The sequence below is a fragment of the Megalobrama amblycephala genome, linkage group LG8 (genome assembly GCF_018812025.1).
Source record: "Megalobrama amblycephala isolate DHTTF-2021 linkage group LG8, ASM1881202v1, whole genome shotgun sequence".
Lineage (NCBI taxonomy): Eukaryota > Metazoa > Chordata > Actinopteri > Cypriniformes > Xenocyprididae > Megalobrama > Megalobrama amblycephala.
In genome coordinates this window covers 11,840,354-11,858,287 of record NC_063051.1, presented here as the reverse complement: position 1 = coordinate 11,858,287, position 17,934 = coordinate 11,840,354, and the positions used below count along the sequence as shown (strand labels likewise).

Genomic DNA, 17,934 nt, shown 5'->3' with positions numbered 1-17,934 from the left:
TCCCCAGCATACACACGGGCCGGCCGTCTCGCTCACACAATGGAGATGACGCTAATTGCTCTGGTTATCGGGCCGGCCCTGGTGCAGCTGTGGCGATCGATAGCCCACACAAAGGTTTGAGGAGTGTCCCAGGTCAGGTAATAAATCTAGAGGCAGAGCGTTAGCAGAAGTGGCCTGTTAATTGGCAGCGTGGAGGTCTGCAGCGTGCCCTGTGCAGAACGTCTGAGTTGAGGTGAGGTGTGACGGGAATCAGCACGCACAGGACTGGGAAACAGCTCTGCTGAAGTGGGCTTCAGAGTTAAGTGGCTGTCAAGCTGTTGGTTTGGATTCTATTAAGGTTTATTTACTGGGTCTCCTGAGAGCTGACGTGTACTCTTCTCAAAATGCCCTTGAAAATCAGCATCTTATTAAGTGATAAAAATAGCAATAATCAAACTCAAGACTTAAAAGCACAGTACATGTGCCTTTTTTATTTCATGGTTTTCAGATATGTCCTAAAGCTGTAGTTAACAACCTTTCTGACTTCAAGGCTCCCCACTGTCTATAAGAATAACCAAAAGACTATTACAAACTATTATTTGTGATTTACAGAAAAAGGATGGACCTTTTTCATAGACTGTGATGACAAGTTTCGAAATATTAACATTGTAAATCTAGCAATTCTATTTTAGATTTTCATCATATATATGTCTGTGTGTGTGGGTGTTTATAACACAACGGCTGAGAAAATGAGGGCAAATTTGACATCTTTCTCTTCTGACCACTGTAATCAATCTCTCAAAATTTTTTTCCCCTTTTGGAAAATCATTAGAAACACTATGAAGGATTTTTTCTTTCGCTATTGGAGCAAATGGACATGCAAAAAAAAAAAGATAACTGTTGTAGTTTCTATTCACCACTATAGAAGATTACCCATTTATGACAACTTCTGCTTCTCAGAACTCGGTAAGGAGAAAACGGTATATTATATAAACATAAGGATTTTTAAATATTTGATTTAATTAATTTATATTAATTTATTACTCACAATTTCAACCTCATTGCTTAACAAGAAAATGTTTATTTATTATAAAAATGTTCATAGAGTTTAAAGGTCCCGTTTTTCGTGGTTTTTTGAAGCTTTGATTGTGTTTATAGTGTGCAATATAACATGTGTTCATGTTTCGCGTGTAAAAAAAACACAGTATTTTTCACATAATTTACTTGTCTGTATACCGCTGTTTCCACTGTCATAAAAACGGGCTGATGACTTCCTTGTTCTATGAAGTCCCTCCTTCAGAAATACGTAACAAGTTCTGATTGTGCCAGCGGTTCCTGTGTTGTGATTCGACAGCAGATTAGCAAACCTTGCCCGGAAAGGTCACGCCTCTTACCATAACGTGGAGATGCATGCGCTCAGTGTTATTGTAAACATGTCTTTAATTTTACCCTATCAATTTGAGCCGGAATCAGACCCGGTGATTGGACTGCGGGATGAAAATAACAGCGTTTCAACGACATGGCGACAAACACACTCTACAAACGCAACTCTTGTGTATTCCTGTGGGCGGAGGTTAGTCAAAAAACTGTTTTAGTGACGTCATTAAAGAAGGAAGTAGAGGGATGTAGTCCAAACTGGCCGTTCGATGTAGGCGACTTCTGTTAAATAACATATCTCGCTTGGCATTGAACTTTGAGCTTTAAAATTTTACAGATTTTATTTATACTCTAACAACAACATTACACACTAACTAAAGTTTGAAACATGGGATCATGAAGAACGGGACCTTTAAAAGATTATATTAATTTAAATGACTTTTTCAAGTCTAGAAATCACATTTATTATTATTATTTATAATTTTGATTAATTTCAGATAACTTGAATGTTTTTGTCATATTTTAAATAATTTCACGTCATCTTGAGGCCTCATGTTAAGGGTAGAGATATAATATGTCTTTAGAACAGTGGTTTTCAATCCTGGTCCTGGGGACCCACCAATCTGCACATCTTGTATCTCTTTTCTATCTTACCTTTGAAGGCATCTGCTTGTTGTTCTACTGACTCTCTCACCATCTTCCAGAAGCAGTCTGACACAGCAAGACTCAGGTTCTTTGTGGTCACCTGATGAGCTTTCAACATGCCATCCCTGTAACAGTTTGAGAAAATACTGTCCAATCAAAACATGTGACAGATTAAAAAAAAGGTAAGGTAGAAATATGCATTTGAGTCCTACCTCAGCAGTCTTGATGTTTGGAAGAAGTCCTCTTCGTAGTCTTTGATGGAGTCTATGCTCTCATTAGTACTGCCTACAAAACAATCATGGGTTTGAATGACATCTAAGTCCAGCAAAATGCAAATTGCAAATGCAACAAAAAAATCATTGTTTACCTTTGCCGGTTACTACTGCAAAGTAGCCCAAAGCCTTCATTGGGAATAATTTGCCTTCAACTATTTGCTGGATCTACAAATAGAGAAAATAAATAATTTGAGGCAAATAACTAAATATTTTAATCTTGTATATGAAGTGTAAAACATTCCCAAGAATCACCTGCACATAATAGCATGTAATATTTCCTTCTTAGTGTCAGAGGATACAAAGGAGCTCCCTCTAGTGGCTAATACAGTAGTTAACAATTAGTATTGGGAGTTCATTTAGTGAAATAACTAAAGGTCTTACTCTGCTTGGACTAGCTAGGTTCTTTTCAGCCATGTCAACCTTGGTAAGAACAAAGATGGTCCTTTTGCCCTGAGGGTCCATCTGACTGACAAGATCAGTGACTATACTACGCTCTGCATCTACTGAGCCATCTGAAAGACAGAAATAAAACAAGAGGCTGAGAAATATTAATAGTGTTGGCTTAAAGACAAATATTTTAACGAAAGAGTGAAAACTCACCCTGAATGCAGAGGATGATGGCATTTGGATTCTGCATGTAGGCTTTACTAATGCTAAAAATGGTTTCCTTTGTGTCAGCAGCCATGCCGGCCGTCACAGTCTGTACACAAATGAAACAGTCAGTGACATCAAACTACTTTTAGTCAAGTCAAGAATCAGTGTAACATGTCCTGCATAGATGTATAAGCTTATATTATGTGCAATGAATAAAAAATTTACACAAAACTTACACTGATAACCCCAGGCAAGTCAACAAGCACCATTCTCTGGATTCCTGGGCCCTTTACACTTAAAGAAATGGTCTAACACAAAATATAAAACATATGAATGATGAATATCAAATCATTCAGGCAGATTCAAGTGTACATGTTTTCACAAAGCACTGAAGAAACAAGGGTCTCACCTCAGGGCTGACTGTTTGGCCTTCCTTCACACTCTTCCTCATCCGGAGTTCAATCTCGTGCCTCAATGCTGCAAGCTAGAAAAGAAATGAACCTCATCTCAGTGATCTGCCAGTCAAATATAGAGATTTACAAACTTGTACTACATAATTTGATTTAAGATACTTACATCCTCCTCTTTCCCAAGGTCAAACTCACGAGTGCTGTCTTTGAACATTGCTACATGGTGAGGGCCTTCACTCAATGTCACCTTCAAAATAAAACAAGTCAGGTAAACGCATCACAAATATGAAACAGCACAACTGTTTTCAATATTGATATGATTTTTTTTAGCATCAAATCAGCAGTAGAATGATTTCTGAAGCATCATGTGACACGGAAGACTGGAATAATGGCTGATAAAAATTCAGCTTTGACCTCAGGAATAAATTACATTTTAAAGTATATACAAGTTGAAAAGTTGTAATAATATTTCACAATATTGCTGTTTTACTGTATTTTAATCAAATAAATGCAGCCTTGGAGAGCATGAGTCTTTTTTCAAAAATATTTTAAAAAATATTAATTAATCAAAACTTTTGAACAGTAGCGTGTGTATATGTGTGTGTGTGTGTTATATATATATATATATATATATAGTAGTAGTAATAATAGTAGTAGTATTATTCATGTGTCATGTACTATCAGTGTAATTAGTTTAATTCACCTTGACAGGAGACCTGGTCATCATTTCTCCAGAGCCTCTGGGAAAGATTCTAGCTTGAGCTATCATCTCCAACACACTAGTCTTTCCTGCACTCTGGTCTCCGACCACCACCACCTAGAGAAAAGAAGACAGAACCTCATTATGAGTTGTTTTATGTACAGGGAAATAATCAGATTGCATTAAAGTCCCTGTAAAGTCAATTCTGAGAATTCTTTCTAAACACTTTATAAATGTTACAAATGTATTGCTGAAACACATTACAAAGACTGTGAATTGTGTAATGCTTAATTGTGAAGTTAGAGCGTTAAACAGTTTTTCACCAAGTCTCTGCTCAGGATTTTTTGGGGCGGAGCTAAAACGGGGGTCTGATGACGCACTTGGACCCCCGAGCATAGCCCCTCCCCTAACACTAAATAACTGTCGATGATGCACCGAGCGTGGCGCCGCCTCTAACTCTACAGCGATTCACTCACTCAATCTCGAGAGTCATTACAGTCATACAGCCCTTTGCACATTTAGCTAGTAATGCCTTCGTCACGCAAATGCATATTACATGGTTGTTATAATATAAAATATGCTCGGTCTCCTTATTTAAATTTCCTAAAACGATGATATGAAGGATTCTAAAGTGATCGTTCTACACCGGATAATTTTACAAACTTTCATCAGACAGCTGGGATTCACAGATAATCCGCTGTTTTTGGTGAATGGGACTGAACAGATCTCGGCCCCTCTCCCGCCTCGGCCTTCCTACCGTCCCACCGATAACCGATGATATATGAGGCCGGACAGATTGCGGCACCGTCATTTGTCGACACGACAACAGTCGGCAGTACGTGCCCACCAATGAGTGTAAGTTGCCGAGTTTGCTTATGTTATAATTAGTAGGTAGTCCACAGTAACTCTACTAAAATTTGCAACCCTCTACTGTGATTCTTTTGCTTATTTGCATCAGTATGTTTGACTCATTAGACTCAAGTCAGTTGAGATGGCTGCTCTCACGAGTGGGCGTGGTTTCAGCGCCGACAACGGACACGCCCCCAGCGTTTGAGCGCAGAAAGCGCTGCCTATTTTTCCAAGATTTTGATAACTTATTTCATTTACTTGCAGATTTTTTTAATCATTCAAATTTGGCTGGGTGGTTAATAACACATTTTTCTGCGGTGTGACAAACTCAGAACACATACTTTAAAATGACTTTACAGGGACTTTAATGTGTTATGTTCAAAGGAGGGAATGTGAGTTTTCCTACAAAGAATTCTAAATTTTACCTGTAAAAAGTAGCTTGTGGTTTGTTAACATTTCACTTTATATTGTAATCTTTAAAATGTAAACTATTTTGCTCTCAAAAATAATAAATTAGAATAACACTTACCCTTGGCAGGTGATCTTGAGTATTGTAGTTGGAGTCATAATCTGAGAGAATGTCCAGGACCTCAGAGTACATATCAATCAAAGACTTCTGCACAGGATCAAGAACAGGACAAATGCATTAACAAAAACCCAGCAATTTGTTCTTTGTGTTCACCAATAAAAAAGTAAAATCTGACCTTGACTTTTCTTTGGTGAATCCCCTTGTCATCTTTCTGTAAAACGACTTTCCTCAGTTCCTTATTCTCCTTTTCCAGACGCTCCAGCATCCGTTGGTACTTCATCTACACAAGCATAAGAGAAATGGAGTAAAAAATGATTATGAACAACTCGAGCATAAAAAAGCTACAAGCAAAAATCAATGACACTTAACAGTTAATACCTGAGTTCGAAGAAGTTCTTCCTGAAGCTGGTCGATTCTTTCTTTATCAGATGACTGTAAGCACAAGAAACAATGTAGCAGACTATGACTAATGCTATTTCTTTTCATGACAGCTGATCATCTTCCAAATATCCCCCTGTAAGAGTCATTGCACAAACAATCCACATCTCATGCATTCAACTCCAGTGGGCATCCCAGCAAAGGAAAGGAAAGTTAATGCTAAGAGAAGAAATTACACTTCGAGATTTTTCAAGCATTTAATCAATCATTTATTCTTTACACAACCACACCACACAAAAAAATGATTTGGTAAAGGATGCTTGGATTATAAATCAATGCATCAAAAGCGCTTCTTGAATAATTTATTGGCCCGCACCTGCAATGCAACTGTTGAGCACACACACCTCAAACTACCGGGCAAATCACAGAAAAGCAGTGAATGATTGGACACAAAGGAAAGGACACAAGGATAACATCAAACATAGACAAACACACATCTACTTAAAAAACAAGGGTGTGTGATATAAAATGGTTTTTGTTTGCTGCTAAATAACATGTCTTTTGCCTATGTGCATACAGACGATGTAAATGGTTCTGGTGTTAGGCAGGTTAGTTTTGCTGGCCAACAGCTGGAGCAAAGTGCACTGCACTCCATGTGGCAGGACGGCAAACCACTCCATGCAGTGAATATTAACTGTACACGAGGGACTTTGTAAATAAACGGGTTTGCATGAGCGAGGCAGAATGGATCAAGTTTGGGTTTATCGTAAAAATGATGCAAATATACGCAGACTCACTTTATACTGCTAGTGATAGATGGATGGCAAATATCATGTTTGGTTTTGTTTTGTTTTTTACTTTCAAAATAACAATTTGTTTAGGGGTTGTTTGTTATGTTTTCGAAATCACTCAGAGTTTGACTGTTAGAAATCAATGTCAATGCCGCAAACCGTGGGGTTCAAAAGTCTGGGACCACACTGAAAATCTGAGATTCGAAATCTAAAGTTTATTTAATCTTGTAAATAAAATATTTTTTTTTTTTAGTTGTAGCTAAAATTATAAACCAAGAAACACTATAGCATAAATTGAATAATAAATATTCCATACAGAAAGATTCTGTTCTATTTCTAGGTCACTAATAAAATTAGCAAATTTGTGACTTTGATCATGTACAAAACATTTGTACAAAAGGTCAGATTTCTTTCCATTGAAGCTCACAAAATGCTCTTAGGAACATTCTCAAATAGAGGGGCGTTTTGCCACACTGTATGAGGTAAGTTGTCACAATAGAAAAATCCATTTAAAAAAATATAGGCTTTTTAGCAAAATCTAAATAGTAAAATAATGAAGAAACACGAAACAATTCATGAAACAGTGAAAATATACAAAGTAAGAAAAGGTAAAAAAAAATGTCAGATCATTGTTTTGTTCAACAAATGTTGTAATTAAAACATTCATAACATCTAAAACACAGTTTAGCTTGCCCTGACCTGACATTTCTGAAAAATATACCTGACCGAGAACAAAAGTATGATCTTGTAATTTTATTTTTAGAGAACAGAATTCAAAAAAAGTTACTCAAATTAAATGCAGTTTTTAGTTTTATGTTTAAAGGGTTAGTTCACCCAAAAATGAAAATTCTGTCATTTATTACTTACCCTCGTGCCGTAAGACCTTCGTTAATCTTCAGAACACAAATTAAGATATTTTAGTTGAAATCCGATGGCTCCGTGAGGCCTCCATAGGGAGCAATGGACACTTCCTCTCTCAAGATCCATAAAGGTACTAAAAACTGCATCGGAGCACAGATGGATCAGTGTGTCAAATCTGTGGTTCGGAGCGCCAAAGTCACGCGATTTCAGCCGTTGGCAGTTTGACACACGATCTGAATCATGATTCGACACACTGATTCATCTGTGCTCCGATGCTTCATGAAGCAGTGTTTTGAAATCAGCCATCACTAAATAAGTCGTTATTTTGTTTTTTTGGCACTCCAAAAATATTCTCGTCGCTTTATAATATTAATATTGAACCACTGTACTCACATGAACCGATTTAAATATGTTTTTAGTACCTTTATGGATCTTGAGAGAGGAAGTGTCCATTGCTTCCTATGGAGGCCTCACGGAGCTATCGGATTTCAACTAAAATATCTTAATTTGTGTTCCGAAGATTAACAAAGGTCTTAAGGGATTTTTCATTTTTGGGTGAACTAACCCTTTAAATAGAGACAGCCTTTGTGACAACTAGCCTCAGTATCCCCTATATTTTGGAATAAAATTATTAAATAAATAAAAACTGTTTTATTTGGTGGTCTTAGGCTTTGGACCCCACTATATAAGCTATGAGATGGAATAAGATCACAGAGAAATCAGCATTTTGGTGGGAAGAGCATGTAGCCATACAGATGCTCAGACTCTAAATTAAAATACGGATTAAGCCAAGTTCTCATTTAGGACATGTAATTTCCTACAGGCGCCTGGATGGGTGGAGCTACTTATTTGGCTTATAACTAGAGAATATTAAAGCTGTAGTTCTCTCACACCAGTCGTTAATACCTCCACCATTCTGCTAGCTATATTATAAACATAAACATCTTCATTATAGTCAGCTACGAAGAATTTGGGAAATATATATTTTTGAGAGTCAGAAATTCAATATATCCTTTCAAAAGCAACTAAAAAAAGAATGGTGTGGGGCAGTCAAAGACTGGCATGAGAGCCACAGCATCAGAGGGATGGTGGGGGAGTGGACCTTCACCTTGCGTTTGGACTGCGAGGGGCTGGGGTTCGGGGCCGGGCTGGGACTGGGTTCAAGCGGCGGAGGCGGAGCATTATTGGCTGCCGCCCGCCGCATCTCCTCCTCGTGCTGCTGGATCTGCTGCTGAATGAGAATGAGCTCGCTGAGCAGCCCCTGCTGAGGGACGGCACAGTGACAGAGAGGGGCAGTCAATCAACCTGCTTACCAACCAATAGGAGGACATGGCAGAGCTTTTGGGAAATGGTCCGCCTCACTTTAATGTACTGCTCTTGATAATAAACTCGGCTATGGCGAACCTAAAATCTAAAAAAGGACTAGAAGCGACCATAAAGGTCTCTCAGCAAACCGGAGGGGAAGAGCTGAACTGCGAACACCAGAGGAAATTAAAAAGAGAAATTTTATTCGCACTAATAATGTTGAGTCACATTCAAGACCTGCACTCACAGTCAATATTGTTAAGCTGCTATAATGCAGTAAGGGCACATCTAATAGTTTTAACAGATGAACTAATATCATATAAAACTAGTGCTACAAGGCAAAGCAAGCATTTGAGGTACAATAAGTGATTGAGTTGGAGAGCAGTGCAAAGCCTGAAGCTGGAGAGAGCAAATATAACTACATCTTTCAAAAACTGATGCTTCCGAACATAGGCATTAATTCAAATTTTATGATTTTGTCTTACACAAACACATATTACCATTCAAAATTTTGGGGTAGGTACAATTTTTTTAAATGTTTTTTGAAGGATTCTTTTTTGTTCACCAAGGCTCCGTTTATTTGATCAAAAATACAATTAAACAGTAATATTTTGTAATATTATTACAATTCCAAATAACTGTTTTATACTTAATCATTTTAAAATATAATTCATTCCTGTGAAGGCAAAGCTGAATTTTTAGCAGCCATTACTTTAGTCTTCAGTGTCACATGATCCTTCAGAAATCATTCTAATATGATAATTTGGTTCTAAAGAATCATTTCTTATTATTATCAATGCTGAAAATAGTTGTGCATTAAATATTTTTGTGGAAACCTTGAAACATTTTTACTTTGATGAAGAGAAATTTGAAAATAAACAGCATTTATTTGAAATGGAAACTTTTGTAACATTATAACTCACTTTTGATCAATTTAATGCATCCTTGATGAATAAAAGTACAATTTATAAAGTATTATATAAAAAAAAAAAAATACTGACCCCAAACTGAATGATAGTGACTTCTAATATAGCTGCAACAACCTTGTCTGTTTAGACATTTCATAGGCTATATCCTCTTTTGGGTATGCTAATATGAAAAACTTCAGTGTTAATCTAAGCTAAACTAAAAAGTATATATAGTTTTCCACTGCAGACAAAGTGATTCATGAGTGATGAAACAAAGAAAATGAAAAACAGAATACTGACATTAAACATTAGCTTATGAAGCAGTGAATTCTTTGCTCGCAGAGAAGTAAGCTTTCTCAGAGAGCATAAAATGACCATGGCAGACAAACATGTAGGAGTTATAAAAGGGGAAGCTTTTACACAGACAATGAGCTGAAAAAGACAGAAATGAATCAGCAATCTCCTGCAATAAGAGATTAAATACAGTTGCAAGACAAAAGATATGTGAACCCTTTGGATTTGCATACAATGGGGATCGAAAGTTTGGGAACCCCTTTCAGAATCTGTGAAAATGTGAACATTTTTAACAAAACAAGAGAGATCATACAAAATGCATGTTATTTTTTGTTTAGTACTGTCCTGAGTAAGATATTTTACATAAAAGATGTTTACATATAGTCCACAAGACAAAAAAATAGCTGAATTTATTAAAATAACCCCGTTCAAAAGTTTGGGAACCCTTGGATCTTAATACTGTGTGTGGTTACCTGATGATCCATGACTGTTTTTTGTTTTGTGATGGTTGTTCATGAGTCTCTTGTTTGTTCTGAGCAGTTAAACTGAGCTCTGTTCTTCAGAAAAATCCTTCAGGTCCTGCAGATTCATCAGTTTTCCAGCATCTTTTGCATATTTGAACCCTTTCCAGCAGTGACTGTGCGATTTTGAGATCCATCTTTTCACACTGAGGACAACTGAGGGACTCAAACACAACTATTAAAAAAGGTTCAAACATTCACTGATGCTCCAGAAGGAAACACGATGCATTAAGAGCTGGGGGGGGGGGGGGACGTTTTGAATTTGAAGATCAAGGTAAATTGTACTTAATTTTTCTTCTGGGAAACATGCAAGTATTTTCTGTTGCTTCCGATGGGCAGTACTAAATGAAAAAAAATTATATTTCAACAAAATAAGAAAAATGTGGACATCTTCATCCTGTTCAAAAGTTTTCACCCCCTGGCTCTTAATGCATCGTGTTTCCTTCTGGAGCATCAGTGAATGTTTGAACCTTTTTTTAATAGTTGTGTTTGAGTCCCTCAGTTGTCCTCAGCGTGAAAAGATGGATCTCAAAATCATACAGTCACTGCTGGAAAGGGTTCAGATATGCAAAAGATGCTGGAAAACTGAAGAATTTGCAGGAGCTGGAGGATTTTTCTGAAGAACAGAGCTCAGTTCAACTGCTCAGAACAAACATGACAAAAACCATCACAAAACAAACAGTCATGGATCATCAGGTAACCACACACAGTATTAAAATCCAAGGGTTCCCAAACATTTGAACGGGGTTATTTTAATAAATTCAGCTATTTTTTGTCTTGTGGACTATATGTAAACATCTTTTATGTAAAATATCTTACTCAGGACAGTACTAAACAAAAAATAACATGCATTTTGTATGATCTCTCTTGTTTTGTTCAAAATTTTCACATTTTCACAGATTCTGAAAGGGGATTCTTAAACTTCTGATTCTGAAACTTTCAATCCCCACTGTATATAGGTTATAAAACTGGATCTGACCTTTGAAACACCTTGGAAAAGTATTTTAGATCTAAAATTAAGTATTGTTGACTTGAATGAAGCTAAAAACATTACAAAAATCTCTCAAAAAGATGATCCTTGATGATCAACTGCAAATGTTTCAGCATGTCATCTGCACACACTGAGAACTGAGAGAGACATTTCGTTCAAATAATGTGAAGATGTCCAAAAGAGGAAAAATATCAACTGCAAAGTACAGACTGCTGACAAACAATTCCCACCCAAAAAACAACTTTTCTATCATATTTTACTATTAAAGGGGCTATTAAACTACACGGACAAAGGTAGAGCTTCTCTTCTGATCAACTGGTTTTAGCTAATTCAGTTACACCCATTACTAGCAGGAGCATAAAAACAAGCACAAAGCCATGCATAGACATCTGGAGCAGAATGGGGCCTTTTCTGATCCAGCATGACAGTCCATTTACTTTTTAAGCATGTAGTTTATTTTAATTTGTTGAGTAAGGGGGAGCTTAATAAAAGAGAAGCTTAACTTCAGCATTAGCAAGTTGCCACAAGCTACTGAAACAGTATCAATATTTAGCAGGACTGCAAAAGTGCAAGATAGCCATCAACCAATGGTGGTTGCCTATTATAGTAAATAGTTGAAACAAATGTACAGCAAATGGCAACTCAGTTAATGCTGAAAAAAGCCTAAGCAAAACAGCTAAGCAGAAAATGCAGATAAAGAAAGCTGCTTTAATTATTATAATGGCTGGATATAGTAAATGATGAAAAGACCAAGCTGTCATAATATCATGGTAAAGCTTTATCATTCAGAAAAGCCATTTGAAACATCATTTATGCAGTTTACCTTCTTGAACTGTTTATCACTGCTGTCAGACATGGCTGCAGATGTTGGTGGGATATCTGGTGCTCTCAGGGCTGAATCACCTGTGGTTTCTAGAAAAAAACAAATACAACATATATATACAAATTATTTTTCCCCTTTTTAATACACACATTTAGCATTTAGACATTACACATTTAGAAAAAAGAACTTTGTGTCAGGCGACAATAAAAATAAGCATGCGAAAGCATATATTTGCTTGTTTTTTAAAGCAATTACATTAGGTCCCCATATCCCAAAGAAACTCCAAGGTTTGAAAAGTAAATGCTGCAAAAGTGCTTGAGAAATAGTTTATAAATCAACAAGGTACATTTTAGGACCATATAATAGAGCATATCATTTTAGGATTGTAGTGAGTGTAGTGATGAGAATATATACTGTATGAGAAAATATGTGCTATAAAAAAAAAAACCATGAAGAGGAATATGAGGAATATAGGAATATTTTATATAATGCAGTTCTAAACAATCGTTCCCTTTCTAAGATACTTAGAAAGAATTCAGATATTCAATCAGTGTACTTTTCAAAACTCTTGAGCTGTAAGAACTTTACACATATAGAATAAATTAGTAATACTGATGGAAAACGAGAAAAAGACAACCACAGGGAAGAGCCCAAAAAATCTTTAGAGAGGAGAAGGTGAAGTCAAGGGACCAAGTGGCAAGACAATTAAAATCGGAGAAATCACACATTCACAGATACTGTTAGTGTCATTAACTGCATCTGTCCAGTAAAAACATCTGAAACTGACTGGGACTGACTTATGTTAACTGAATGCTGTAGCATCCAGTTAAAAGATCTCAGCTTAGTGTCTATTATAAAAAAACCAGACAAACTAAATAACACTTGAGTGTTTGTGATCCAGTTTAGACTAAATATACACTAGCGTTAAAAAGTTTGGGGTCAGTACTTTTTAATGTAAGAACTTCATACATTTGTTCAGCAAAAATGCATTAAATTGAGGAAAAAGTGACTGTTTCTTTGAATTTTCAATTCATGTGACACTGAAGACTGAAGTAATGGCTGCTGGAAATTCAGCTTTGCATCACAGGAATAAATTACATTTTAAAGTGTATTAAAATAGAAAAAAGTTATTTCAAAAACATTTTGAAAAATATTACCAACCCCAGACTTTTGAAATGTAGTGTATTTACAATGCAATGCAACACTGTAACGCAACTGCAACAGGAAGCTTACTTTATGTTTCAAATTAAGCTTCTGTCACATAAAGAAGCTGTAGCTCTGTACAGACAATGAAGCGATTTCTGCCCAACAACATTATTATAATATTTTAAAGATTATTTCCTTTGATAAGATGGGTTTTGCTGGTCCATCCTTAGAGGCCCACACCCCATCAACTTAATCCATTTTACATCAGTGCAGGAGAAATCGAGGAACGCTAAGTGAGGCATTTACACACCTAATAACAGACGCAGACCAGAAGCTCCATTGACTTCACTACCCAAACCTGTGAAGAACGTGGAGGGAGGGAGAGGAGAAGGGAGGAACAAGAGGAACAAATGAAATGAAAATAAAATAAAGGCTGTAGAAAAAGCGTGGAGCGCTCATTTCATTGAACACTGGATTGGGATTCTATAGCGGACAAGCAGTGTCAGCACTGTATACTAGAAAATATGCAAACAAATAACCCAGAAAATTCTTAAAATGCCTCAATGTCACATTACCATTAGGAAAATGCTGATTATGCATATATGAAAATGATTGTAAGCAATGAAGTGTCTAAGAATATACTGATCTGTTTAGTTGGCAGAAATCACAGAGGCAAACTACATGGAGCCCATGGTTAGATTTAGTACCTTGAAGCTTTAAAAATCTTTCACACACACATTCACAGAAGATGACATTCACAAAAATTGCAGTAAACTATGATTTTTGGAAATCATTTCAGAAGATCAAAAGCATAGAATATATACCTCAACCTTCACTATGTTAAACTTAATACATCTTTAAATAGAAATTTGTGTTATATGGTTACTAAAATACTAAATACTGTAAGATTTGCACAACCATTCAAAGGTTTGGGGTCGGTAAAATTTTATAAATGTTTTTGAAAGAGCCTTATCCTCTTTTTTTCATAGGCAGTGTCTCAGAACCAGCCATTTGCAGATTCTAGCTTTTGTGATGTCACATGACTGCTGATGGACTCTGCCCTATTAGCATAGATCCCGTCCTGAGTGAGCTGTACACAGTCTGCCATGTTTATCTCCTCACCAGAGCATTTAACAGCAGCATTCAATTAAGAAATGTATTCTTATTAAAGCAACTAAAGTTAATTCAATCAAAAGCAGTGAGTGATTTTCTGTTTTTCTTTTGTTGTTTGATTCATATTAACAGCATATATGGGAGATTATCAATCTTGAAAACAGTTGTGCTTCTGCTCATAACACTTTTTTTCAGGAATATTTGAAAAACAGACAGCTTACCGCTGGAGAGGAGGCTCTTCAGGAAAGTGAAGTTCTCTCCGACCTTTTCCATATCAGGTAGTAGTTTGGCTATCTCTTCTAGTTCAGGCAAAGCCTTGGCGAGCTTGTCTTTATTCGGGGGCAAAGAAATTACATCATTAGCAACCCAGCCAAACATATCCAGGGCACTTGCACTAAAAACACAAAACAATTCACAACTAAAGCATATGCTAGGGATACACAATATATCAGCCACTATATCAGTTTCAGCTGATATATGTTCATTTTTATATAGGATGCATTTGGTTAAGTTGATTAACGCGGTAGTAAAGCGCTCCAGTTTACCGGTGACCATCTTTAGCTTCAGAGCATGTAGCTCAAACAGCAATGCACAACATTAAGAACTATGAATAGGAATGTCATATACATAAAATTATAAAGAGAACACTATTGTAATAAAACGTTGTGAATTCTTTGGGGTTAGCTGCCGTGTTTCAGCGCATTGTTACGGGAAAATCACATTCAAAACAGGAGTTATCCAGATCCTCACTATATAGCTTACTTCAAATTAACTTGTGCATTTGCATCATTTTGTGCAGATATAAGTTGTAATATTATGTTTATGTTGCATGCATATCTGATTAATCTCATAAAGGATTGTTTTGTTGTAGTTAACCCACTAACATGTGCCATGTTCTTTATCCATGGCACATGCATTTTTATTCTTTAAACGTGTTGTGCAATGACTTGTTTGCATTATTTAGGTTATTTTTTTATTATTTCATTGTAAGGCAATTTGGCCATTCGGAGTGTAAAAATTAATTTTAAAAGTCATGGAATCTTACACTTAAAGTTAAGGAATCTCAAACTAGGCTACTGTACTGTATGTATAATTTATGTTGAAGTGCTTTGGACACGGCTTTTAATGGTAAGGTTCTAAAAAGATTATATCAAAATATGGATTTAGATTTATCGGCTTTCAAATATAAATAATTATCGGTATCGGTCAAAATCGGTACATCCCAAGCACATGCATATTGTTTGATCAAAATAAGTCTGTGAATTACTTACCTAAATCGATATTTTCACTCAGCTCCCAAATGAAGTCTGGCACAATCCATGTGTATTGGCTCATATCAGGAAGCATTTCTTTCCATTCATCGTAAGTCTGTAAAAAACAGAACAGACAGGATTTGAGTAATGGTGTGCTAATAAACATTTTGTCTGATTCCAACAACAAATAGTGTTTTTGTTGATAACTGATATGATGGTTGATACTATAAGGCCTGGTTTCACAGACAAGGCTTAGATTAAGCCAGGATTAGTTCATTTAGGACATTTAGTAGCTTTAATAAACGTGCCTTAGAAAAAAACATTACTGGTGTCCATCTTGAGACAAAAAAAATGGCGGTGACATATTTTAAGATATGCCAGTACAAGTTGCTTTCAGTTAAAACAGCTCAAACATGCATTTTAGTCTGGGACTAAGCTAAAGCCTTGTCTGTGTAAATCTATAAATCACATCCTTAATCTGTTAAAAGAACACAATGACATTAAAGTCAGTGATGACAATGAAACCCAAATATCTGGATCCTGTTTGAAATAGGACAAACAGCACACCCAGTGTTCATTCAAATTCAGACTCTGCGTGTGCAAGTAAAATGACCTTGAGGTCAGTCATGTCAATTAGCTCAACACAACAAAGTTAAGCGTACCTTTTTTGCTGTATATCCACCTCCAACTGCTGAGCCAAGCAAGATGTACCTCAGTTTCAACAGTCTGGCAGCAAGTCGGGCCACCCAGAAGGTCCGGTGTTGTTGATAGCCATGTCCTCCTGACCGGGATTTGGGAGGACGCATGGGAAGCCTGGAGAGAGACGTGTAATGGCGGGCAGCTGAGCAGTGAGGTGGTCTTTGTGGATTGTTGTTAGCAGAGTAGCGGTGATGGATGGAACGAGAAAGTGGGTGCAGTTTCTGCAACGGAACTCTGAACTTCACCCCCATTCTGGAGGGAAGCAGATTCTTGCAGGCAATGCTGTGGAGACAGAGAGACACTATGATCAATCTGACACATTTAGCCTATACTCTTCTGAATCTCTTATTTTCCAGATTATAACAATATATGCAGGAATATTTGAAGAATATAGACCCTAACGTTACTGTAATGGAGAACCATTAGGGTTTTCTGTAAATAAAATGTAAAAAAAAAAAAATAAATAAATAAAAAAAATTAAATATCTAAATATTGACTGGTCTCCAGCTTTCTGTCAGACACATGCAGCATGCAAAACCACATTACTGTATAAGATATAAAGTCCCAAATTTGACTGTGTTAACAGACCAACAAAAGCATGAAAAAGTTATCATTTAAGTGACTATAGATACATTTTCAAGCTAGAACGCAAAACAAAAATAGTTCTTAGTGGTTCCTGTAACCGTTGTCCAAAGGCTAATGCTTTAAAATGGGAAGAAATATGTCAAATTAGACAGCAATATATATTATTATATTGTTACGGATATTATTATGATATCAACAAATAATTTTTGTTGATAATTGATGTAATTTATCTAAAAACGTGAAAAGTGAGTCAGTGTTCGGGTGGTGTCCATTTAGTGCAGTGGTGTAGCCTGTCAGTGTCATTTAGGAAACGAAACCAAGTAACAGTAGTCATTAAGGGCGAATCTTCACAGTTAACCGTTATAATTATTGTTTGGTGTATTTATATCAGAGATGTAATTAGACATTTTTATTTATATGTCCAATAACCTGGTTTCCAGTGTACTGTATCTGCGTTAAATTCTGTAGCTGCAAACGAGCTACTCCACTTACCAGGTTACTACACCACCGGCTCGTAACATCCTGCTATTGGCTCTAATGGAATATATAGGTGTCTATCAGATCTCTTTCCGATATAAGTTTCAATTCATCTTTCCAAATGTGGCACTTAGGTTAGCTGCATGGCTAACAAGGGCATAGCAAGCAGGCGATCACCAGTGTCAATTGCTGCAAGAGGAGTGGAAAGTACTTCCTGGTCCACAACGTGACGTCATGATTTCAAAACAAAAGTCAGCTAAAATAAAAGTCGCGGCCTAGGTCACATATGATGTAATGCTACCTTTTTTTAATATTTATTTGCAATGACATGATGTACAGATGTGAGTTTTAATGACCGGTATAACTGGAGAAGAAACCACTTTAACAACTTTTTTTTTAACACAAAGGTAAGACACCATCGAAAAAACAAA

At 36.4% G+C, this 17,934-nt stretch overlaps 1 protein-coding gene across 5 annotated transcripts in view; it reads right to left on the bottom strand.

Annotated features, from left to right (window-relative positions):
* The window catches only part of opa1 (OPA1 mitochondrial dynamin like GTPase), a 45,063-nt gene extending 27,338 nt beyond the window's left edge, over positions 1-17,725 (bottom strand). The window contains exons 1-19 of one of the 5 annotated variants that reach the window (XM_048199277.1): positions 17,519-17,725; positions 16,405-16,723; positions 15,761-15,857; positions 14,711-14,818; positions 13,687-13,734; positions 12,231-12,319; positions 8,497-8,652; positions 5,737-5,790; positions 5,534-5,638; positions 5,359-5,445; positions 3,984-4,097; positions 3,447-3,527; positions 3,280-3,354; positions 3,107-3,178; positions 2,877-2,976; positions 2,658-2,788; positions 2,369-2,441; positions 2,214-2,286; positions 2,011-2,126 (exon numbers count right to left, since the gene is read on the bottom strand). In XM_048199277.1, coding sequence (XP_048055234.1) covers positions 2,011-2,126; positions 2,214-2,286; positions 2,369-2,441; positions 2,658-2,788; positions 2,877-2,976; positions 3,107-3,178; positions 3,280-3,354; positions 3,447-3,527; positions 3,984-4,097; positions 5,359-5,445; positions 5,534-5,638; positions 5,737-5,790; positions 8,497-8,652; positions 12,231-12,319; positions 13,687-13,734; positions 14,711-14,818; positions 15,761-15,857; positions 16,405-16,723; positions 17,519-17,547 — 1,927 coding nt within the window. In that variant the 5' untranslated portion in view covers positions 17,548-17,725. Of the gene's footprint in view, positions 1-2,010; positions 2,127-2,213; positions 2,287-2,368; positions 2,442-2,657; positions 2,789-2,876; positions 2,977-3,106; positions 3,179-3,279; positions 3,355-3,446; positions 3,528-3,983; positions 4,098-5,358; positions 5,446-5,533; positions 5,639-5,736; positions 5,791-8,496; positions 8,653-12,230; positions 12,320-13,686; positions 13,735-14,710; positions 14,819-15,760; positions 15,860-16,404; positions 16,724-17,518 lie in introns of those variants that run through there. The other 4 variants (XM_048199279.1, XM_048199278.1, XM_048199281.1 and 1 more) reach the window with 4 other exon arrangements.
* Between the last annotated feature and the right edge of the window lie 209 nt (positions 17,726-17,934).